Source organism: Perca fluviatilis, chromosome 14 (assembly GCF_010015445.1).
Source record: "Perca fluviatilis chromosome 14, GENO_Pfluv_1.0, whole genome shotgun sequence".
NCBI lineage: Eukaryota > Metazoa > Chordata > Actinopteri > Perciformes > Percidae > Perca > Perca fluviatilis.
Genome location: NC_053125.1, coordinates 4,760,624 through 4,786,316, shown reverse-complemented (window position 1 = coordinate 4,786,316; position 25,693 = coordinate 4,760,624). Strand labels below are relative to the sequence as shown.

At 42.0% G+C, this 25,693-nt stretch overlaps 2 protein-coding genes across 3 annotated transcripts in view; both read right to left on the bottom strand.

Moving 5' to 3' along the window:
• Positions 1 to 1,871: 1,871 nt before the first annotated feature.
• On the bottom strand, positions 1,872 to 14,142 carry rab1ba (zRAB1B, member RAS oncogene family a). The gene is made up of 6 exons (XM_039821478.1): positions 13,837 to 14,142; positions 9,526 to 9,598; positions 9,152 to 9,247; positions 5,726 to 5,821; positions 4,943 to 5,074; positions 1,872 to 3,307 (listed from the first exon to the last, which is right to left on the bottom strand). The coding sequence occupies exons 1-6, from the start codon at positions 13,848 to 13,850 to the stop codon at positions 3,113 to 3,115; spliced, it is 606 nt and encodes a 201-aa protein (XP_039677412.1). The 5' UTR covers positions 13,851 to 14,142; the 3' UTR covers positions 1,872 to 3,112.
• Positions 14,143 to 14,884: 742 nt separating this feature from the next.
• The window catches only part of si:ch73-40a2.1 (tyrosine-protein kinase receptor TYRO3), a 28,705-nt gene continuing 17,896 nt past the window's right edge, over positions 14,885 to 25,693 (bottom strand). For both annotated transcript variants that reach the window (XM_039821476.1, XM_039821477.1), the window contains exons 11-15: positions 20,209 to 20,330; positions 18,053 to 18,162; positions 17,153 to 17,312; positions 15,833 to 15,969; positions 14,885 to 15,328 (exon numbers count right to left, since the gene is read on the bottom strand). In XM_039821476.1, coding sequence (XP_039677410.1) covers positions 14,995 to 15,328; positions 15,833 to 15,969; positions 17,153 to 17,312; positions 18,053 to 18,162; positions 20,209 to 20,330 — 863 coding nt within the window. In that variant the 3' untranslated portion in view covers positions 14,885 to 14,994. The remainder of the gene's footprint in view (positions 15,329 to 15,832; positions 15,970 to 17,152; positions 17,313 to 18,052; positions 18,163 to 20,208; positions 20,331 to 25,693) is intronic.

Below are 25,693 nucleotides of genomic sequence, written 5' to 3'. Positions count from 1 at the left end.
ATCTCCACCTCAGCTTCATCTGCAAACAAGCAAGAAGAAAATGACACCCTAAAACCTACTCCGTCACATACTAACTAAGCATGAGAGTTTAAACTAATTGTACAAGTTGTCTCTATCAATGAGAAACTAAAAATTAAAAAAAATGGTAAAACCACAATAATAAAACAGTAATTGTAAGCTCAACGCAGAGAATTGCCAATTGCTTCTCTTTAAGTTAAACTGCTTGTGTGTGTCCCCCCCCCCTCACATCTCACCGCGTGTACGCAGCGTTACCTGCCCTTGGACTGTTATATTTAGTGTCATTCCAGGAAGTTGCCGTGCTAAATGTTACAGCATTTTGTCACATTGCTTTCTTTTGTGTGTGTGAAATGAAGACTGAAAAAAATAAAATAAAATGACCAAACTACCCTCCGCCTCCGTCCCCGCTCTGACGTGTACGTGTGGAATTAGCCGACCTGCCAGTGGGTCCTCTTCTAACTCGAGTGTTGAGCGGGGACTTTGGTTGGAGAAGCTCTTGGTTAATGCTTCTGTCCGAACTAACTACAATCTGTCTTTGCGTGGAGCTCTCTCTCCACATTATAGTTTACAGAGAAGGGTCCTTTGGGTGAGTACCGGCATTAACTTTTTGAGACCAATTTCATTTCGGCGGAATCGCCGCAAAGTAAATCTGCACTGCTTCCCCTGGTTTGACTTTGGTGAATTCTTTTGACACGTGGATTTGTGCCATTGACCAATCGCAAACCATCGTGAGACCTTTTTCACGGCAGACATGTTGACATGTCATAGCAGGAAAAGCACAGGTGTATTCAAAACCATTACTGATGGCTGCATTCCACTTAGGAGAGGCCCTGGTATTGGGCATGCTGACTCACTGAAATAGCTTACTGGGACACTTGATGGAATTGAGCCATCGTTAAAGGGATACGCCACCATTTGTTGAAATAGGTCTTATCACGGGCTCCCCTAGCTGTAGGTGGGCCAATGCATTTTTTGTGCATGCTTTGTTTTAGTCCGGTGCAACGCCAGCAGCGCCGCCGCCGCTAGTTAGCTTAGCGTAGTGAATGGAATCCTATGTTGCCGGTTAGCATGCTATGAGTAACAGTGAGCCAACAAAAGACAAAAAAACAACCTAATTAATGGCACTGAGACAAAAAATGCATTGGCCCACCTATCTACAGCCAGGGTAGACCGTGATAAGCCCTTAAAGGTTACCAATTTCAGCTGTGCTTTTCCTACGACAAGTCAAATCTGCTGTGAAAAAGGTCCAGAGGGAACTAGAGGCTATCGTATTAGCTGTGGTGTACCGTCCGCGTTCATGTAAACATTCCCAGCAAAGAGAAACGGTTTGCAGACAGGAGTCGATGGTGCAACTTTGTCTTTTGAGTAAACGGTTAACTTACTGTTAGCGACCGAGCTAGCTGACAATGATAAAAGTTAGCTCCCCAGCCACAGCGGCTTGCCAAATAGCCCCACAAGTGCTCACTATGCTACTTAAGCTTGTTTTTTCGCGAGAATGCAAAATAAATATCGCTTTGCACTTCGGTATGCTTCAAATGAAATGCTTGTCGGATGGACTGACAGCATCTAAAAACCCCGTTTCCGTGGTGCATCTTCGCGGGGAACTGCATCTGACAATTTCTGGAACTTTAATCCGGCAATCACGCTCACTTTATGCAGCCATTGGCTGTGTGTGAAGAGTTGTGAAAGCAAGCATCTACTTCAGTCGTCCGTGTACAGTACCTTAAAAGGTGTGTTCAGACAGAACGTGAGGCAAATTTTAGAGCTTTGCATAAAAAGTCAATGGAATGGCTCGAGTACTTTTGTGTTTTAACTAGAGCAACAACAACAAAAAAGTAACATTCTACAATCGGTGGCTGATATAATAGTTTTAATATGGTGTTTTAAATGGGCTTGGCTCAACGGGTGGAGAAAACAGCAATACACATGCCTAAAGCCTTTGGCAATGAAAGGGGATGTCACAAATTGAATGCCAAGTGTGGCGGATTGCCTGTGGCCAAGCTGCAATTTGATTGGCTATTTGCCAAGTACTGTTGTCGTCATTTGCTCGTTGCTGGCAGAGGTTAGTATTTCCTTTAATGGACGGCGCATACAAACGGGCAATTGAGCAGCATGACAGAAGCTGAGGAGAACCGGTATGTGCCCAGTCGGATCAAACTGTGTGGGTTAAACTCACGTAATTGACGTAACGAGAAAAATTCCCTTTGCTTCCTGTCTGAACACACCTTGTGAGAGTGTGAGCTGAGGGAGAGGCCAGATGGAGGGAGAGGTGGCACGCCGTATGGGCTTTCCCTGGATCCTCGTCAAGAAATGGCAATGATGAGTCACTGTTCAGGAACACTTCCTGCTGTGTACGGAGCATCTACAGTGGGCGACTCAGGCACAATGCACCTGCGCGTGTGTGTGTGTGTGTGTGTGTGTGTGTGTGTGTGTGTGTGTGTGTGTGTGTGTGTAGGTAAATTATTCCAGGGATGAAAAGCCTGGGCTGGGGTGAGTTGGAGGGGAGGGGTGGCCCTAAGAAGGAGATCAGCAAAGACAGACACAGACTGAGGAGAAAAGTGTTTGGCTTAAATCTCTTTAACCTCTGCCACCCTACTACTGTGTTTGAGTGTGTGTGTGTGTGTGTGTGTGTGTGTGTGTGTGTGTGTGTGTGTGTAGATATAAGCTCACGGTATCTAAACCTAAATCTCCCACTGCCTTCATTCCACTCTAAATCAATACCAATCTTCCTCCCCGTATCTGTTTTCTATCTGTCTGGGTGTCTGTTTCTGTCCCTCCCTCACAGACTGCTTGCTTTGCTCTCCCACCTGTTTGATGGGTGTCCAGGCCCCAAGTTTCAATCTGTTTTCTGATCTTAACACTCTCACAGTTTACTCCTCTGTTCGGCCAACCATCCCCAGATGTCCAGGCAGGCTGATAGAAGGGGAGTCGGGGAGCGGGGAGGGTTACAGGGTGTTATGGAGGAACGGTGGGGTGTGTGGAATTGGCGGAGATGACGGAAGGGAACACGGCAGGAGAAGAAAGGGAGATTTCGGTGGAAGTGGTGGAGGTGATGGTCAGGGTGGTGGGTCGGTTGGGGCGGGGGCGGGGTCTTTTAACAGCAGCCCCCTCCAGACTGCCGGACGGGGGTGCTCTCGATTTTTAAGTTGGGCTTGTCGCCGCCGGCTGTGGCCCCGGGACCCATGCGCTTCTTGATCTCTGCAGCCATGGTCATGAAAGCCTGCTCTACGTTGGTGGCGTTCTTGGCGCTCGTCTCCAGGAAGGGGATGGCCAAAGAGTCGGCAAACTCCTGCCAGAAAAAAAAAACAGAACACTTATGGTGGGAACTCAAAGCATACAGAGACCTAACAGTGGCTGTAGAAATGTAAAGCTACAGCAGTTTCTGTCTCCCCCATGAGGAATTCTAAGTAATGACAACAAAACTGTCTGCGCGTCCACATGATACAAGCCTTCCGTGATCGCGTACCACCCCCCCCCCCCCCGCAGTTGCTAGTAGCCAAGGAGGATGCAGCCCATGCAGTTAAACATGTTGATCATTGATGCCTGAATTACCAAAGAAGAACACCACAGATATTTGGAATAAATAATAGAAAATGTTTCTGTTTTATATTCAATTCAATTGTATTTTATAGTGTTAAATCGTAACAGAAGTTCTCAGGGCACTTTTCATACAGCAGGTGTAGACCACACTCTTTTTGGGGTTTGGACTGTTGGTCGGACAAAGCAAGCCATTTCAAGATGTCAGCGTGGGGTTTACAAAATTTTGATTGCCACCTTTCACTAATAATTGAGAAAATAATTAACCGAATAATCAATCAATAAATATCAAGTTTGTTAGTTGCAGCCCTGGGACAAACCCTGTTGGCTTTTAGTGCCCCTTAACGGTCTAAATGCTCTTACTTCCTTGTCCAGTCTGACAGAAATAACCGAAAAATTTTAGGAGATACAAACCTATTCAGTTTTTATCTGACACTGACAGATTGTTTCAATATAAATATACTTAATATCAGCTATGAGTAGCCAAAATCCAAATATTCCAATTATATTAGTTGTTTACCTGTAACCACTAACTCTATCAGTACAACAACAAAGCCATGTCACACTCACCACTTTGCTGCCCAGAGTTTCAATCTTTAACAGAAATACTGTTTTTAATTTGAATTATTATCATTAGGTTTTTACAGATTTGGATTTGCTGATAATAACAAATAATACTTCCTGCTCAGGTGTTTCAAATTAAAAGACTTCCAGCAGCGCAATGGGCATAATCCTTCCTTTTTGTTTTGTAGGCTTTTAGTGTGAAAGATCAGTGAATGATAATTACAGTGTGAAAAACTGTTTCCTGACTTTTTTGGTGTGGTGCACAACTAGTCGGGCCAAAATTTCGTTGTGAACCCAAATTGATATGCGGGTCAGATCAAAGCTTGCAAAGGGCCGGATTTGGCACGTGAGCCTTAAGTTTGACACATGTAAGCCATTATAGTCCATGTAATTGCAATCCCCTCAATGTATTTTTTTTTTTGTCTTTAGGCTTTTTTGTTCATGCTGATTATTTCAATACCAACTTTTTTTTTTTAAAGATGATTTTTTGGGGGCATTTTTAGGCCATTATTTGTGACAGGTCTGCTTAGACATGAAAGGGGAGAGAGAGGGGGAATGACAAGCAGCAAAGGGCCGCAGGTCGGAATTGAACCTGCGGCCTCTGCATCGAGGACTGAGCTGTATATGTAATGTATAACTGTATATGGGCGCTCGCTCTACCAGGTGAGCTACCCAGGCGCCAACTTTTATTTTAAATGTTCTTTATTGAATATTTCTTTATTGAGGTCCCCTTAAGCTAATCAAAAGAATTAGTGCATCCCTCCCTCATACAGGCCAATAATTAACATGTTAATGTACCCGCATGCACAAAGAGCAGCCTTACCTTGGCTGTTGTGTAGTCCACTACTTTCTTAGTGGTCAGGTCACACTTGTTGCCCACCAGAAGCTTGTTGACATTTTCACTGGCGTAGCGGTCGATTTCCTGAAGCCACTGCTTGACGTTGTTATAGGACTCCTGCGCAATGGCGAGAGAACGAGCGTGACAAACGGGACTTTACAGGTTTTTAACGGCACTGTGGCTGAGCAGTGGGATCAATACAGTTACAGGGAATTGTAGTTTATCATTCATAACACCTGCACAATCTATTAAAACTCAATGAAGCCCTGCAGTGAATACTATTTGTCAAGTGGTTCTAATGTTCACTACTTGTTGAGCTTGTTAGGGATTTAACTCTGCTCGTTTCTGAGGCTGATTGATTTCTAAAAGCATTCAAATACCTATAGTGCTCATTAATGAGCTCTATATGTCATGCTGGGAGCAGAAACACTTGGGATTGCCTGTCGATGGATTTCAGTTCATCAGATGAACAGAACTGTAGCCTACTGGATGTGTGCTTTGTGTTTAATCAAACAATGGTGTTTTGGAGCCAATTATTGGAAAACATTTTGAAGAAGTACCGTGCAAATTAAATATTATGTTCCCGTGAAAAGCCAGAGCAACCTCACATTCACAATGTCAAACTGGAACAGTGTTGGTTACTGAACCTCAAAACATTTTGAGTACTGAATTTAACTTACTCAGCGAGGTAACTAACTAGTAATGCAATGCAATAAAGTATTGGACTGATTTCCTACTCTGAGGAAGAAGTCCAGAGGGCTGACCCACCTGATCTGTCACGTCATATACAACTATGATGCCATGGGCTCCGCGGTAGTAACTGGAGGTGATAGTACGAAACCTCTCCTGGCCTGCGGTGTCCCACTGAGAACGGCAAGGGAGAAACGATTAGAAATCAACACACAACAAAAATACTATTCCATAAAGACTCTGAATAAATGAATGAATGCCTCCTATCACAATGTGTGTCACTATGTGTGTTTGACTTTAAGGAGCAGTAGGGGATAGAGCCGTGAGAAATAGAGCAGTAGAAAGTAGAATGCACTATAAACAAATAAAGTGTATTTGACCTGAAGCAAGCTTAAACAGTACGCTACATTGACTTTGATTCAAGTCTGCTTATTTCTGTGTAGCAGGCAAAAGAAATGGTGAAATAATTAGTGGATGAAGACACAATAAATACAGAGCAGCAGAGTCATGAAACTAGTGATGTGTAAATGCACATTATGCTGACTTTACCATATTCATTTACAAGCTAACAGAGTACAGCTAAAGGCCCAATCTCAACGTTCTTATAAGCGACCTTCCTTTGTTCGGGGTGGCCACAACAAATCAGAAAATATAAAAAAACTGGCTTTTATTAAAAAAGAACCGTTATTCATTTAAAGTGTTTATGGAGGAGAAATAAATAAGCATATGCTTTAATGTAGTCTGCAGTTGACTGTGAAGTGAATGCCAGATTCTAACAGTGTCATCAGCTCTATTTCTGTGCCTGTGTTAAGGACACAGTGGATTCTATTGTAGTTTGGTCCTGCTATCCATGATTGAAAGTGAGCATTCCTCTACTTCCTGCTTTGAACTCATGGGAGCACAAACCCAATCTGATTAACTAAACTTAGTTTAGTGAAAGCTATCCAAGCCAGAGTCCCAAGTCCCACTTAAAGGGTAACTTCTGTTTATTTTTAACCTGGACCCTATTGTCCTATATTTGTGTGTGTACAGTAAGTGACTGATGTGAACAACAATCTTTGAAATTTGTCCAGTATTGAGCGAGAACACTGTGACCAGCAGCTGTGAAACGGGCTGCAACGTATTCCTATGGGGCAAATGTGCACCGTCAATTTCCGTCCACTAAAAGTGCCCGTTTTGCCTCTGACAGGCTCAGATTATTATTCTAAGTGTCTGACAACATTATGGAAAGGATCCCTACAGAGATAGACCTTTTATTAAAAGACTAAGATCCTCGAGATCGCTATTGCCAAACCCACCATGAAAATTATCAATACTTTTAGCGTGTATAGAGCCAGTATATTTATTACATGTTAAATTGGTGAATTAAGGGTTTATTTCAACCAAACCAGAGTGGTGATTGTTGGAGCAGTGGAAAGACGAACCAAGACGGCTTTTGATGGTTTTATTTTGTTTGTCAATTTTAAATGAAGTGTGTTTTATAATGATAAAATTACTGTTCGTTTACATGGAGTCTGGTGGGTTTGCGATAGTGATCTCGGGGATGTTTTTTTCTTAAAAAAAAAAAAAAAGGATCTTACTCTTTATCAAAAAGGTCTCTCTCTGTAGGGATCCTAATCTCTAAGAGTCTTTAGCAATATGTCGCAGCCTAGAGCGATGTGTTTATTGCGCCAGTTGATATCACGATATAAAAAATATATATTGTGCAGCTCTAATTCCGGAAGCAAAAGAGGCAACAACAGCGTGTGTGAGCCGATCCGCACCGTTAATCCACCAACCAAACTAGACCCCCAAACCGCTAACTTTATGCATTATAGTAGCACACATGTCAGGAGAGAGGACAGAGAGAACACATCCCCTGCCCGAGAGAGAGAGAGAGAGAGAGAGAGAGAGAGAGAGAGAGAGAGAGAGAGAGAGAGAGAGATGGACTATTGCATGCAAGGTTTCCGTAAGTTATTAATAACTTTGGCTACTCGGAACGCTGCTTTGTCCCCACTTTGACCTGTGGGTCGAGACGCGCATCACTACAGTCCCGTTGTCAAAGTTCAGCTCTGTTACGGCTCTGTGACTACCTCCACTGCCGGCCTAAAGGCACAACAACTCTGTCTCCCCAATCAGTCTTCCTAACTTTCCTACAGACGGCGAGGCGGAATTAAAGGAGCAACAGCAGCGCCTTGAACAGGCTGTGTGAAAGGGACTTTTGTCATAGGAGTTCTGATTTTGTTCCGCTGTTGTCCTCCCTCTTTGGAGGCAAGTTCCTGGAAATAAATTGGAGCACTGCTTAGGAAGTGATACTAAATCCCAGTGCCGGGTACATTCAGGGGCTGGAGGCAGTGCTGTCTTACAGGATTGGCCGAGCACATGTGAGGTCACAACAAGAATGACGACAACAAATACAACCCGGACCCTTTTACTCCTGCATCTGTAAGGAGAAGGTCAACCAATACTTTAAACTAACAAAAGAACGCTTGATGGACAAGAGGCTAGGGCTGTGCAATTAATCAAAATTATAATCGTGATCACGATTTAGGGAATTTGGAAAAAAAAAAAAGATTATTTTGCACATTACATTTTGCAAATAAGCTCTTATTTTGTCTTGTGTTCTGAATTTTTTTTTTTTTCAAACGGCAAAAGTGTTTTTCACAGTTCAAGGTGTTTTCACTGTTGATTTGTTCAACTGTTTTACTGTTTTTTAAGTTCAATAACTGAAACATCTTTCCAAAAGACAATGAGTAATCATGTTAAATAATTGGGATTTCAATATTGACCAAAATAATCGTGAATATGATTTTTCCATAACCGAGCAGCCGTACAAGAAGCCATTCAGAGGGAGTTGCAGTGAGGTGTTACAGACCAAAAGATTTCACTAGACAGACCAAGAAATTAACAACAATATCAGCTTCACTTCTTCCATTGTTGTCCGGTACTTCAATCGCGTACCAAACAGCTCATGAAAATGATGTATGTGATACATGATGGGTTACATAGTATAGTTGGTTAATGACATATATCTGAAACGTACCAGTTTGTGAATACAGTGAAAACACAAAGAACAACCTAGCACCAAAGCCTCACAAGGTTATGAAAAGTTTAGGTGATGGGAAGCTCAAGGTTACTGTTACGGTTGTTTATGTGTGTGAATGGGCTGAGTGACTGCCGAATTGCAACAAGAACATTTACAGTGACTCCATTTCTCTCCAGGTGTGTTTAAAGTGATCTATAAAAGCAAAGGAACAGAACTCCACTGCTCACTGTGCTTTTCATTTTCTGTGTATATGTATGAGCAGAGCGGCTGTATGTCTGCTTAACAAACTGGATGTTTTTGAGGTGGCATAGCCTGATACCCTAACAAAACACAGGATCCAGTTACAGCTTGGTCTGAATGCATACACATAAACACACAGACACACACCTCCTGTGTGTTTTGATAACAATGGTTGGATCTCAGCCCTAGCTCAGGTGAGGGTTACAGAGTGGTGTGTGTATGTGAGTGTGTGTGCTCACAATCTGCAGTTTGATGGTCTTGCCATCCAGCTCAATGGTGCGGATCTTAAAGTCCACTCCGATGGTGCTGATGTAGCTCTCTGTGTAGGTGTCGTCCTGCAGAGAGAGAGAGAGAGAGAGAGAGAGAGAGAGAGAGAGAGAGAGAGAGAGAGAGAGAGAGAGAGAGAGAGAGAGAGAGAGAAGAAAAAAAAAAAAAAAAAAAAAAAAAGAGAGAGAGAGAGAGAGAGAGAGAGAGAGAGAGAGAGACACAACAGGACGGGATCAAGCCAACAGCAGAATGAGGACAAACCAAAGGTTGCGCTCAGAAATGAGACATTTCGAGGCCAACAGTAATTTAAAAAACATGTTTAAGAGGGTGTGACAGAACTACTTACAGCAAAGCGCAGCAGAAGACAGGACTTTCCTACTCCAGAGTCTCCAATGAGCAAGAGCTTGAACAGATAGTCACTGAAAGAAAAACAACCCAGGTTAGAACCGGGCCATTTCTAACCCTACCGCATGTAATATCACAGCTGATACAAGCGCTGACACACACACCTTTACCAATAACGACACCTGAATGTCAGTACAGCTACCTGAACATTATTTTAGACCACCTTACGTTGCGGAGTATAAAAAAAAACTCTTTTTCCCTTATTGTCAACAAATGTTAGTCTGTCTCAAAATACTTTCTGTCTTCCCTACTCTGCGTCTGTGGCTGAGGCTCTCCCCCCCCCCCCCCCCAAGCCTATTGGTTCCTACTGAAGATGCTTCAAAAACACCACGGATATATAATTTCCTTTTTTGTTTGTTTTTTTAAATGCTAGGTAATTTCCTAAAACAACTGGCCACTGTAGTTTTTAGCAAACATCACTCAGACTGGAACAAATAGTGCATTTGTTTGGGACTATTTTCAGCGGCGGATAAATCCACATTTGGTGTTCTAGTGAGTGTTTGGGGCAGCAGGATGGTGTATGCGGTATCGAGTCAAAATAAACTGAAGTGTGTGTGTTCATGGTGATAAAGGAACATGTCACCCAGTGCAACAGTGTGGCTCACTGATGGGTTTTTAATTGTTGTGACAACAATGGAGCTCTATGGCACAGAGGGAGAAGATCTATCAGGCTTTGAAACACACACACACACACACACACACACACACACACACACACACACACACACACACACACACACACACACACACACACACACACACACACACACACACACACACACACACACACACACACACACACACACACACACACACACACACACACACACACACACACACACACACACACAACTTATTAGTAGATACATTCATGGTTGGTTTGGGTGTTTTTACATGATTAAACAATAAGAGAAGTATACAATATGAGAAGTATACAATATCGACCCCAAAGCTCCAGGCTTACTGAGTGCCATTTGGTTTGTGCTAATTCAATTGGCATTTATGTAAGGTAACATGATGCTAATCCATCACACTGGATCCCTAGTTTCAAAAGACACTTCTCAGTTTTGTGCTTTTATTAGGGATGTCTTTCAACCAGTTTAGTTGTTGTGGTTGAAAGCTCCAGAAAAAAAAGGTAGTGAGGGGACCTTGAGTATAGATTTTAGAATCAGGTTTATCACCACAATTAATTAGACTTATGTGGAATTTGCCTTGGTGAATGGTGCATACATAAAGTCAGAGTTTTTGTCCAACTACTGTTTGCAGGTCAATAATAAAGCAATTCTAGGGTTAGGCAGCATTCTGACATAAGACAAACTGTACAGAATGCACAGAGAGTGGGAGGAATGGGAGTGTTAACTGGGGCCAGGCACAGACTTGTGCCCGGGGCCCTTGGGCAGGTTAATCCGGTACTAGGATTAGGGCTGGTCTGCTAACACCTAAAACTTTTGGATTTTAGTGCCTATACCTGAACTCAGCGCTGATACCTAAACACTACTTTTCAAAGCCTTATTTTGAGGAATATAAGGTCTTTCTGTTGAGGTTTGATACCCACTCCTTCTACTAGCAGGTTCTCGCCAAAAGTGATGGAACAACATCCACCACCCTCCACCCCACCCAATCCCTGAGAGGAAAACAACATCACATGAATTTGACACACAGCACAACAGCTGTAGAGAATTGCCCAATGCCACTGCTATTCTTGTGTCATAGGAAACTGAGACCTGTCGTGTAGCGCGGCCCGACACTCGATCAACTGGCAATATCTCACAAACACTGGATGCAACAGCACTGTTGCAATCAGCCCAGTTCACATTTCTACATGGCTATAGCTTGTGTTGATGTGGACTGACGATGAGGGTCAATCAGTTGTCATTTATTGCAACAAGCAATCCAAGTGCATAGCCTTATATATACACCTAAACTGTGCGATATGAAAGAGGCCGTTAAACTGAACCTGCCAGCTAACAATAGTCATCGCGGCAACGTTAACAGCTTTTACTGCCAGATAAGTGCCAGAGTATCGTTTTAAACCTTTCAATTGTGCGAGATTTGGTGATAGACAGACAAAACAGTCGCTTTTTCTGGAGGAATATGAACAGGTTTTTCTACAAAACGCCCTTTTTCATTTAACAAAAGAATCAAATTTCTGGAATGTAAATTGTTGTGTAGAATCCAAAAGCCTTACAAGAACAAATAAAATAGTATGAAATCTGACCAGAGATTTCAAGCCAACTTTCAATAGACACATTTCTGTCAGGAGCCAGGAGTGAATAAGCAGGCTCAATACTAATGTAAAACACACTGGGGAAGGCTGTCAAAGGAGATGTATCATGTACAAGGAAGGTCATTATGAAACCTCAATACTTTCTGTGTACTGACTGAACTGGTCTGATGTATGAACACCAAAAACTACTAAAGACTGGCACCAAATGCTCTGGCTGTTTTTTTCTCTGATCAGCCATCTCTAATCGTAGTTGCATTCGTTTTAAGCCGTGTTTCGTTTAGGCAAAACTCCTGATCGGCATGTTCAGACAACCCTAAACACTGACCTTTGGCGTAAAAATAAAAAATGTAACCGTTTATATTAAGCAATGACAGGCGTTTTGGCAACAGGGTCTGCAGTTATGGTAATTAGTCATTAATAAGGGGTAAACAACCTATCAAGTGGTTATAAGATGTTGAGAACTGGATTGTAGTCCATTGTAGTCTGCAGTCTTTTACACAAGATATGTGGTCAAATGATCCAATGGAAAAGGGGGTTTCCTGGTTAACTTAAGTGTCATGCTGGAGGAGGATAAACACCAGTCAAATAGATTTTTTTTATGACGTGACTACCCAAAATGTGATTAGATTTGGTAACCATTAATATGCCCATTTGTTAGATATAAAGGGGTGCCTTAATAAAAAGTGGCACCAAATCGTTGAAGATGGAAAGCCTGCCCTCAAGGGCACTTACCCTGCCTACTTAAGATACAGTGTATGCAATATTAAAGCATATCTAACGAGAGGCACACTCTGTGTGTGTGTGTGTGTGTGTGTGTGTGTGTGTGTGTGTGTGTGTGTGTGTGTGTGTGTGTGTGTGTGTGTGTGTGTGTGTGTGTATGTAAAACAGACATGGAAATAAAGACGGTCTGCTAAGGGTGTGGAGGTGTTAGCTTAGCTAGTTAGACAGGGTTCCATGGGGATTCAAAGGGAAGCTCCTGCTGTCGGCTCCAGGACAGCCGCTGCGACCGCGAGACGTTTCAGAACCGACAGACCTATTCGGTGACTGCTGCTGCAGATCAGCCGTCGAACATCTGCTATGTTACCTACCGTTTCATTTAGCCCCGACACGGTACGCAATGGAGAGAAGCTAACACACATACTAGCAGGTACGACAGCATTCAAGATAAGGACCTGGTAAAACGTGGTTATAACCACGTTTTAATTCGGCCCTAGCCAAATAGTAGGCTAGTAATATTAATGGCAGTAAAATAAATCTACAAATGATTACCATAGTGCACTCTGCTCGTGAGCATTGTTACGTTAATGTTAGTAAATGGGAAGCCATTTCTAAAAACTGAAATGATACCGATAGGTTGCATTAATGGCACATTTAGAGTTGCGGGGCATAATATTAGCTGCATTATGTCAACGTCACGTTATGTGACGTTACAGTAGGACCTGTGCATATAAAGACGGCAACTTATGTTATATATATATATATATATATATATATATATATATATATATATATATATATATATATATATATATATATGTTTCCATATGAAAAACAACAGGGCAGGCTATAGAGGCTAACGTTACAGGCAACCCGCATATGTTACTTCATTACTTCATGTAACGTTAACGTCAAGCTAAAGCTATTCATTTCCATAACTAGTTTTTAGATACAAGTATATGGCAGCGTATTCCCCATGAATGTTTTGACTCTAGTTTTACATTCCAGGATTGTTCGTGTATTTGTCCCGTGAAAAGGTCGCGTGCCACAGCCGTCACGGTGAGGCACGAGCAAACTGTCAGCTGACGTTTAAAGAAAACCCGTTCGCTAGACTGAAACATTAAAGAAGAAGCTGTCCGCGCCCTGCTCACGGGAGCCAGCTATAGCTGGTGTTTGATAATACATTAATCGACTGAGCAATTAGCATGCATTATTATATAAGGTCACATCACAAACCACATAACATATAATTCTGATTTATAAATTAACACGACAGTGGCCGCCTTACAATGTAAGGTTTAAACTCACTATTCGGGATTCATGGTTTCACTGTGGATGTGTTTTTCTGTCGGCGACTCGACTCTTCCTTCCTGCTCCGGCAAAAAAAAAAAGAAAAAAAAAAAAGATGACTTGGAACGTTAGGTCCGGGTATCCGAGGCACTTAGATGGCTGTTTTACCGTCTCCGTTACTGTCCCGTGGTCGTTCCACTGTATTCGACCTTTATTGTTTCATATATCCTTGATTCTAGCGGACATATCCCTGTTATCTCAGGTTAGGCTGTTGTATTTCACTCCTATTTTCTTCTGCCTTGTCCGTTGCTTGCTAAAGGCTCAAGATGGCTGCGCAGGTGCGGTAGTGACGTGAGCTGACGTGTCATTGCTCAGAAACAGGACGAATCGAGAATTAGAGTGGTGCTGGGAGTTGTAGTTTATCATAAAGTAGTTAAAAAACAACAACAACTACATACAGTAGCTTGCACTCTGAAGACAAAAGGATATACAGTTTAACTTTTTTCAAGCAGCTGCTAGGGCTGGGTGATATAAACACAATTTATATTGCCATAATTATCACAGGTCAACTCAATATCAATAAGCCAAAATATTCATTTTCATCAAGTATTTCAAATCACAAGTAAAGAGTTAAACTCTTATTTCTACCATCATGTCAAATGTGTTATGTTTTGCTAGATCAAATTCTATAATTTTTCATAAAATCAGTGTACTTTGTGGCAGATTTTGTAATAATGTAATAAAATAGACTTTTATAAACTTGTGTACATTTTCTAGTAACAGATATTTTCTAGTAACAGATATACAATACAAATATACAAAAATAAAAAAAAGTGCAAAATAAAATTGTCTCTCACTCTATATAAATCAATATATCATTTCAGTATTTAATATGGGGGCAGCCATGATAGTCAATGAGATGAGGGGAGCCTTTGCCACCAATGGCTGTCCTCTTCCAGCCTGGAAATGCCTTTTGCGCAGTTTTTACACACACACACACACACACACACACACACACACACACACACACACACACACACACACACACACACACACACACACACACACACACACACACACACACACACACACACACACACACACACAATCTCTGCCTCTCCCTCACCCACATATCATGAGAGGTCCACTTTGATACATAAACGTAACTTCTTTTTGTTAGTGATTTGTATCCCCCTTAACTGCTGAGCCAGTAATATACTTAAGGTAGCCATCATCTATTTCCAAATCGTCATCCCTGGGTGCTGCTGCGGCAGTGGCACCCACAGGAGTAGGCAGGTAGACATTTTCCCATCTCCCCCCAGAATCTGTCTGTGGATCCTGAGAGGCAGAGGCAGCGGCAACCTCCAGGCCATGGTTGATGTAGCTGGCCTCCTGGCTGGCCTCCAGCACTGGCAGCTCCGACAGAAGACCTTTCAGTGTCTCACACAGCTCCCCGAAGCCAGGCCTGCGGGTCGGCTCCTCATCCCAGCAGCTCTGCATGACCTCATACCTGTGTTTGGGGTGAGATGGAGACAGAAGAGGGAGGAGGCACGGTGAGCTATATATAACTATACATAGGGAGGGTCCTCTGCCAGAAATTCATAGGGGACGAAGGTGATAAAAAAAACAGGAAATAATTAGGTTGACCATACTGATAAATGATGCCAGAAAGAATAGTACTATAAACTATGTAGGAGAAAAATATGTCTTACTTTCTTTATTGCATAAAATAGGGGACACAAATGGGATTTTGAAAAGTGGGGAACTGCTAATATGCACCTAATTAGAGCTGGGCCATATGGAAAAAAAATCAAATATCACAATATTTTTGACCAAATACATCAATGTTGATATTGCGGCGATAGGGTTGACTATTGGTGCTTTCACAAAATGTTAACACAATGTGCGCTTTGATAAATAATAATCAATAAAGTTTAGAAAATGACATCACTTTACTGTTAGGCAGCCTTTAAAACCAGGAAAAGACACCACTTGAAGGAGCACAGGAACTCACAGTTTGTGGTCACAGTCCTCGGGGGGTTTGAGCCTGTGTCCCGTCAGCAGCAGCTCCAGGAGCTCGTGGTTGGGAACCCCGGGATAGGGAGTCCTCCCCCGGGACACAATCTCCCACATGGTCACCCCGAAAGACCACTGACAGGACAGGGACAGGAAATCAATAAGTATAGGTCATTTTTTTAAATTTTTATTTAACCCTTGATGTTGTTGTACATGAAAACAACACTTCTGTTGTCCCTTCTCAATGTTTTGTTGCTTTTTTCAAAGTTGTTTTTATTTACGTTTTTTTTTTTCCTAGCTTTTTCCGATGTTTTGTCCGTTTTTTCATGAATTTTTTTACGCTTTTTTCAGCGCCTATGACGTTTTCTTCTGGTGTTTTTGAAGTTCTTTTCGTCGTTTCTGTCACTTTTCCCAACGTGCTGTCACTTTTCCAAACATTTGTCACTTTTTTTCGGCATTGTCCCGTCGTTGGTCTGTCTATGTACCGGAAACCCAACCCTCGTTGAATGCCGAAATGAATGTTGGGATACGGGTGCTGCCAAGTTCATACAAGATAACCAATCAATGCATCCTCAGTAAAATGGGCGTGTCAAGAACATTTCCGGGAATTTTAACTGTTATTGGCGAAATGCGAACTTGTGTATTGGGACAGTACTTTGGCCACAGAAGATGACGTTTCACAGGGACACAAGAACACAAGTCCATAAAAGAACACAGATTGAGAAACGCCCTCTGTCTGAGCTCTTGGCCCGCCTTCCTGAAAAGCCTAGTCTGCTCTGATTGGTCAGCTGGCCCTCTCTGTTGTGATTAGTCAACCAAGTTCAAACAAGCCACTGGGCGGGCTGTGCTTGCTCAGGCAGCACCAATGGGCAGCAGGTATGAAAAACTGGGCTGGCTTTCTCAATCAGTGACATCACTAATAGAGGAATGTCAAACAGGAATGTGGGCAAGCTGTTTTCAGGCAGTTGAGAAAGAGCTGTATGTGGCATAGAAAGCTCTTTTTGGAGTGAAATGTGTTTTTTTTGTACTTTATACATCTATTACATACACAAAAAACTATATAATACACTAAAATATGGGGGAAATCGAAAAAAGCATCATAGGGGCTCTTTAAAAAAACTGAATAAGTTACAAAAATACAACACATAAGCATAAAACAATAACACCCTTTTTTTTTTTTTTACACACACTCAACGTACAAATTCAGACGTTCAGTAAATATCACAATCCAGAAATCAAAGTCTAATCTCTGCTTTCAAAGATAATTATCATGCGACTGTCGAAAAAAAAGGTGTCGTTCCACGGAGACTGAACTCACCACATCACTTTTGGTGGTGTAGACAGACTCAGACAGGCTCTCCATGGCCATCCACTTGATTGGCACACGGATAGCTACTTTCTGACGATAATAATTGTTGCTGTAGATTTTCTTGGACAGGCCGAAGTCAGCCACACACACCCTAAGGTCATCACCAAGCCTGTGGATGAAAAAGAAGCATTTGCATAATCAGCACAAGTAAGGCAATAGAAAGGCAAAGTCCCTCCTCCGAGCCATGAATTACACATATGACAAGGTTTCTCCTAGTACCACTTAGTTTTGTGTGAAATCTATTGTTTTTTGATCGTGCACAACAAAACAAAACGTGCATGAATTAAATCCCCCTTGCAATACCATGGATAGTGGTAGCCAGCCATGCCAAAACATTTATTTATGAACTTCAATATTCAATGAAAAATAATCATGTATCAATGATCACTTTGAGGAGGGGGGTACATTTTGTTACCGGGGATAAAAAATAATTCAGCAGAGGCAGGGATATGTAGACCAGAAAGGGGGAAATCCCACATATCCCCCGCAAACCACCCCCTGATTAATCGCTCTACCCGTTCACTACCGTACATATTGTTCCCGAAAAAAAAGGTCCCATTGTGGTTCACCGGAAGGAGAGGGACTTCGGCTCTCTATGCCCTCTGGAGTCAGATCAATTAACAAAATGAGAGTTCTGACGTTTTTTTTCTATATTTTGTCCCTAAACACACCGTCTCTACTGAGGCCCTCGGTCTGCTTTATTAACATTTTAAGCAGCTTCCTTCCCGGATACAAGCCATGGCTGAATACCAATGGCTGAGGACAGAGACACAGTCATATACGGACAAGGAGTCGTTTATTTGAAGCCCCCCCCCCCCCCCTCTCAATGTCTCCCTCTGATGGACTCACATGCAGTTGCGTGCAGCCAGGTCTCTGTGTAGGAAGCCCTGCAAGCTCAGATAGTCCATCCCCGCTGCAATGTCAATCATGAAGCGCAGGAGACTCTGATGGGGCACGAACTGCAACAAGGGGCAGAGAAGAGGTGTATGCTGTGATGTATTTACATTTTTGAACATACACACGTACAGATGTAAGCATGTTGTGTGATGGAGGTGTGGGCGGTGTAAATAGAATGTTTTTTTTGTTTTTTTACAAAAGTCAAATTTTTGTTATTTGATCACTGGTCAACAAAAAATGGACAGTTATGTGTTATCAGTTTCATTTTCTACATGAATTTTAGATTTCTGTTTCATAGGCGTTATGAAGCTAGAGCGTACACGTTCTTTGATACACGTTACTATGGTTACAGGTGTAGTTCTCATCTGTTCACTAAAATACAAATGTACTGAGAATGTACATGTACATGTTGAATAAGGCTGCATTATAATATTCACATGTCCCTTTGTCCGTCTTCCATATTAATTCACTTTCAATTCAATTTTATTTATAGTATCAAATCATAACAAGAGTTATCTCAAGACACTTTATAGATAGAGTAGGTCTAGACCACACTACACCACAATTTACAAAGACCCAACAATTCCAGTAATTCCCCCAAGAGTAAGCATTTAGTGCTTGCTCTTGGAGGAGGCGAGAAAAAACTTCCTTTTGGGGAGAAACCTGGGACGGACCCAGGCTCTTGGTAGGCGGTGTCTGACGGTGCCGGTTGGGAGTGTGATGAACAGTGGCAATAATAGTCACAATAAAGATAATGGAACTATTACTACAAATAGTAGTTGTAGTAGTTCATGGTGTAGCAGGGCACTGCAGGGCGTTACAGGGTGTAGCAGGATGTAGCAGGACGTAGCAGGGTATAGCAGGGCACTGCAGAGCGTAGCAGGGCATAGCAGGGCATAGCAGGGCGCGGAGCAGGACCACGGCGACAGCTGCAACCATGATTTAGGTGCCACCCTAGTCCAAGGAAAACTGCTGGGCGACAAAAAAAAAACATAAGGGCTCAGGGGAATAAGCTCCCAGAGCTATATTATTGTTCTGTTTATATTCGTTTTTAATTGCAGTACACTTAATCATAGTGGGGGGTCAATTCAAAGGCCTCTTTTTATTTTATTTAGTAATCATCTTGTTTGTCTCTTTAAAACAAATCCAACAACAAATATGCTTTTGTCGCAGTTTCACTGACAAAATAAATAGTTTTTTTTTTAACTTACTGAAGGGTAATGGTAAACCATGACACCCAGACAGAGCCTGAGACACACAGTCTAAAGCCCCACTAGGGACCTCTACAGGCTGCAATATTAATTGCATCCCCCATTACATATGCAAAAACAAACTATGGCTGTGTACAGACAGGCAATAGCTGAGATGAAAACACCGCTTCCTCATTTATTTTGTGTTCCAACACAGATGGCTACAGCACAGAAAAGCAGTCAGCTGACCCTGGCTCAACGTTTGCCACAGCACAATTCAACGTCACGCAGCGAGGCGAGTTTTGATGAATACAAATACACGCAAGCACACATTCCTGATCAAGACCACTTTGTAATGTAAACATAAAATTCTACTGTTTAGCTCACAAGACAGTGGATGAAATGATTGCCAGCAGGATCTCTTTACAGAGTTGTAAAATACGGTCTCATAGTATATACTGTGGTGCACTGTTTTCTTTTTGTCCGATCAGCCATAAATGTCATGCAGAACTCAAACTAGCTGCCCCTGGATTTAACTCTTTAGCTAGTCTTAGATCTTTGCTGTTAATGCACGTCTAAACAATTAATTGCAGTCTAAATCTGGTTCTGTTTCTGAAATCCATATGTAAAACATTGATATTTTGTCTGGAGGGCTATGGAGACTATAAAGGGACCAAAATGAAAAGGTTTTACTTTCTGGGAAACAAAAATGTGCTCAAAAAGCTACAAAAACAAGACAGTAATGGAATTGTTCTTTATGCTGTTTATCATGAAGCAGCGAGCCACTTTCAAACCAATCTTCTATGGGTTCCAGAAGTCAAATGTCAAAGTGTCCTTGTGTGTATCGGTCTATGTCAGCATGTGCTGACGTTGCAGTTAGCCCCATTTATGTACATGCATGTGCAGACTGCATCTCACCATAGGAATATCGCCATATCGTGTAGCAACGAGGAAGCGGCGCAGGTCTCCGTGTTTCATGTAAGGCAGGATGACCAGAGGAACAGGCAGAGGACAGTCCTGCTCTCTCTGTAAAGTAACCGCTGCAGGACAAAAACACACACACACACACACACACACACACACACACACATCACAAGGTTGCTGCTGCTGCAATAGAGGACAGACGGCTAAACTGAGTCTGTGGGTACAATATCAAACCTTTACATTGCCTCTAGTCTTGCTCCTCCACAGCGTTGCGGAGGAGGGTCTGGCTAGTCCACACAGCATTCCGGGATGGGAGAAAAACGCGCTCTGGTTTGTTGGCATTTCTTTAAACCAATCACAATCATCATGGATGGTGCCGGACGGAGCAACGGTGCCGGACGGAGCAACGGTGCCTCCGCAAAACAGCCTCGGGCTACAGAAAACTCAGATTGGACAGATAGTCTAGCTAGCTGTCTGGATTTACCCTGCAGAGATCTGAGGAGCAGTTATCATAAAAATCGACCAGAGTTTTAAATTCCAACACAAAGAAAACAGAAGGTGACGGATATCCGGGCCGAAACGTTTCCCAGAAGAGTAATCCCGGAAGTGGAACGTTTTGGATATAGACTACATTGCCTATAAAGCAGAGATCTTCAACAGGGGGTCCGGGACCCCTAGAGGGTCCTCAGAGGCACTGCAGGGGAGCCTCCAAATAATTGTTAAGTTTGTTTGTTTTTAAATCTTTTGAGCATTTCAGCCTTTATTGTATAGGAAAGCTGAGATATGAAAGGGGAGAGGAGGGGGGGTGGGGGGAGGGGGACATGCAGGAAAACCGTCACAGGTCGGATTCAAACCTTCTGCGTCTAGGAACAAACCTCTGTATATGTGAGCCTGCTCTACCAACTGAGCTAAACGGCCACATTGTTAAGTTTTTTCAACATTTTGAAATGTCTTAACATGAATCCAACATATTAACATATATAAATCCCCACTGATGATATGCTTTCTGGCCTACAGGTGAGGTAGTCACTAAGGTAGCCATCCACAGATACAGTATATAAGGATTCACTGTGCCACATGTGTGGAACATTAAAAGATGATTTATAAAATCATGGCGACAATTATACTTTTAATATTTTAGTATTCTATGCACTAAAAAGGTATGTATAAAGGTTTAAGGACGTCCTACACATTATTGTGGGCCCAGTTTAATATACTACTTCATTTTATACAAAATATGTTGTAGGGGGTCCCTGTTCCATCTCTCTTTCAGTTAAGGGGTCCTTGGCTTAAAAAACGTTGAAGAACCCTGCTCTAAAGCCAGGCACAAACTGTGTCAGATTTCCTTTAGTTATCCCAAATCTGTCTCTGTTTCTGTTCCGTTTTAGCTTTTAAATGTTTGAGCTTTCTTTATAACTTGGTTAAGTCTTTAGAAGTTATTATATGATCATCATCATGATCCGAGCATAACTGTCGACCTATATTCTGGATCAAAGGAAGAATTTCCAGGATACAGACATCTGGCACATGGCTCACACGCTTTGTTGTCTAAAACTCTGTTCACTTCTGGAAACAACACAAACCTTCAAGCTAGCCAGCTACACGCTGAAAATGGCAGATTTTGAAGAAAATTTCGATAATCTCTCTCGATAAGACAGGCCTGCTTGGTTCTTTTGGGGAATGATTGTGAAGAATTACAAAAAATATGTTTATGGCATTTCCTCTCTAACTGGGACGTTTTGGGACCGATTGGCGGGATTGCAGTGGGCAAAGTTCACATGGCGATACACTGGTAAGAGCAGATGAGGTTTAGCCATGTATCCAGCTAATTTAAATAGCTCATGTTACTGTATTGTGTCAACAGTTAACTTAATATTGTAATGTGTATTGTATGTGGCATCTAATTTTGCCGGCTGCAAATTACTACCTACGGCCGTTAGAGGGCGTTGTCACTTGACTGTAAAGATATGTTGATTTGGGGAACTTGCTGAAACGTTTCCGTCATCTGATTACCAGCTGATTCTACTTTCTAACCCTCTGCTACAGTCTAAGCTTTGGATTTGTTTCCTTTGCAGTGTTACTGGGCTTATAGGGTGAGGGGTTCAGACATTCGTCAGGAGCTCAGTGTAGTAGCTGAATATCACTAAGGAGTCAAGTAAGGGTGGTTCTGGCATCTGATCAGGACCTCGTGTGGAGATTTTCCAAGTATTTAAGATTGAGGGATTACATATCCCATTTGGCCTAGGAAAAGGTTTCTCCGAAAAATTTGGAAGGTGTTGCTTGGGAGATGGACATTTGGGATTCCTTGCTTAGCCTTTTGCCATTGTCACCCAAACCCATATGAGTGGTGGAATGTGTGGTAGAATTATTCACACTTACATGGTTGCTATATGTAAAGGGCTCAGTAAAACCATGTTTGGACCCAAAAGCTAAGAGACATAGAAGGTAAAGTTAAAGTTTAGTTTTACTCATGCCATGAAACAGACAATACTAAGTATTAGTAAAAGAAGTAGTAAGAGAACCCAACGTAGTTAGGGATCAGGGAAAGAGGACAGAAATCCAAAAGAAGGCAGCGGTTTAAACAGGCAGGGATCAGACAGGCAGCAATGAAAGCTAGAACGCTAAGTAGCAAGCAAATTTGGCAATCTGGCGGGGAATGATAGAGATATATATATATATATATATATATATATATATATATATATATATATATATATATATATATATATATATATAAAATTATTTATATATATATGATATACTGTATATTGCAAGGCTAAAAGGGAAAGTGGGAACAATTGTGTAGGTGGGCAGAGGGAGGTCAAGTGATGTGGAATGGCATAAACACAGGGGTTACTGCGGGGCAGAAGGGAGTGGCAGGGACTGAAGTGACAGGAAAGTATATGACAAAGGCAGAGAGTTATGAAGGTAAATATGGTGCAAAACGTGAGAGCTTGTAGAATACAATGTGAGAACTTGCAGAACAAAATAATTTAACTTGTATGTTAAAATTTGCACTTGTAAAATAAAAATTTGCACTTGTAAAATAAAAATTTGCACTTGTAAAATAAAAATTTGCACTTGTAAAATAAAAATGTGCACTTGTAAAATAAAAATTTGCACTTGTAAAAATTATTCACATTTGAAGTCACAAAAAGAAAAAAAACATGAGAGCTTGTAAAAAAAATCTGAACTTGTAAATTGAAATTTGCACTTGTAGAAAAAATATTCACAAATGTGTAGATTGATATTTGCATGAACACAATGACAGCTGCAAACTTGTAATGCAACATTTACTCATGTACTTTTTTTTTACTCAGGTTGATTTTCCATCACAACCACAACTCAGTGATTACAACCTCTCGAATCTGTCACTGTTGCGCGCTCTCGCATCACAAAGAGGCGGAATCTGCGCCTCGACTTTTGCAACACTTGTTGCGATACATTTGGTGCAAAACTAATTTGTACCTGTGGACTTAGGCTGTGGAGCTCTGATCCAACAGAACGGGGAAAGCAGGGTTTCTATCGCCAGATGAGGGACAACTCTGTCCGGCTTATTTAGCTATGTCGCATGGAAGCCTGGTTAAATAGCAAGCTAGCGTTAGCTAACTAACCAACCAGCCTGATTCTAAATAAATACCTTTTAATTATCTTAACACTTTTTAACAGTCAAACTGAAACACTGGCGGTGAGCTCCAGGTCCTGCGCCGCAGACGGACCGTCACCAGCGGGTATCGGCCAGCGAACAACATCGCTATTATTGCCAGAAAGCTTCGCTGCCGACCTCGACCTGCAGTCGGAGCTCCAGCGGGACACGGAGAGCCCCGCACCCGGTAGCAGCTCACCGCTAGTGTTGGTGGAATAGCAAGCTAGCGTTAGCTAACTAACCAGCTTCTAAATAAATACCTTTTAGTTATCTAAACACTTTAACAGTCAAACTGAAACACTGGCGGTGAGCTCCAGGTCCTGCAGCCGCAGACGGACCGTCATCAGCGGGTAACACGTGCCAAGTTCTGCATCCCTGCCAAGACTTCCATCCATAAGGGGAAATAATGATTTTATAAGGCAAAGTAGCTACTGTTTAATTAAAATGTAGGCTATATACATTCCTTTGTCATGTTCATCAATGATGATTATAATTTTACAACGTTTAGAGACATCAATGTTTTATCAGACTATCATTTCCTTGCTACCTGGGTGCAAATCCGGCACAACGTAGCGGGTTAAGAGATGAACGCATTATTCGGCAAAAATAATTGCTGCTGCCCGCGAGGTGGATGTAATTCTGCAGAAGCTATTGTTGCTGCCAAGCGGGTGCAATGATTGGCAGTGAGGCACAACATCAGCAAAGCAAGCTGTGGTCATGGCCGGGGATGTGCCGATGCTACCGGGTGCGGGGCTCTCTGTGTCCGGCTGGAGCTCCGACTGCAGGTCGAGTGCGGCGCAGCTTTCTGGCAATAATAGCGATGTTGCTCCGCTGGCCGATACCCGCTGGTGACGGTCCGTCTCGCGGCTGCAGGACCTGGAGCTCACCGCCAGTGTTTCAGTTTGACTGTTAAAAGTGTTAAGATAATTAAAAGGTATTTATTTAGAATCAGGCGTTGGTTAGTTAGCTAACGCTAGCTTGCTATTTAACCAGGCTTCCATGCGACATAGCTAAATAAGCCGGACAGAGTTGTCCCTCATCTGGCGATAGAAACCCTGCTTTCCCCGTTCTGTTGGATCAGAGCTCCACAGCCTAAGTCCACAGGTACAAATTAGTTTTGCACCAAATGTATCCGCAACAAGTGTTGCAAAAGTCGACGCGAATCGCCTCTTTGTGATGCGAGAGCGCAACAGTGACAGATCCGAGAGGTTGTAATCACTGAGTTGTGGTTGTGATGGAAAATCAACCTGAGTAAAAAAAAGTACATGAGTAAATGTTGCATTACAAGTTTGCAGCTGTCATTGTGTTCATGCAAATATCAATCTACACATTTGTGAATATTTTTTCTACAAGTGCAAATTTCAATTTACAAGTTCAGATTTTTTTTACAAGCTCTCATGTTTTTTTTCTTTTTGTGACTTCAAATGTGAATAATTTTTACAAGTGCAAATTTTTATTTTACAAGTGCAAATTTTTATTTTACAAGTGCACATTTTTATTTTACAAGTGCAAATTTTTATTTTACAAGTGCAAATTTTTATTTTACAAGTGCAAATTTTTATTTTACAAGTGCAAATTTTAACATACAAGTTAAATTATTTTGTTCTGCAAGTTCTCACATTGTATTCTACAAGCTCTCACGTTTTGCACCATATTTACCTTCATAGAGAGTAGCTGTGACACTATGATCTGTTTAAGGCTAAAGCCGCCTACACATGATCCGCAGTAAAACTGTTCTGCGCTGGCTGTGCCATTGTTTTCCTATTGGAAGAGCCGTGCCGTCCAACTAGGCGCAGTGCTGCCTTTGGTGTGTTACACCACTCAGGATTTCTG

What these genes read in the sequence shown, in the direction of transcription:
- rab1ba (XM_039821478.1), bottom strand. An exon ending in GTCTTCTGCTGCGCTTTGCT is followed by an intron (nt 9,248 to 9,525) that starts GTAAGTAGTTCT and finishes CTCTCTCTGCAG; the next exon opens with GACGACACCTACACAGAGAG. An exon ending in TGGACTACACAACAGCCAAG is followed by an intron (nt 3,308 to 4,942) that starts GTAAGGCTGCTC and finishes TTTTTCTGGCAG; the next exon opens with GAGTTTGCCGACTCTTTGGC.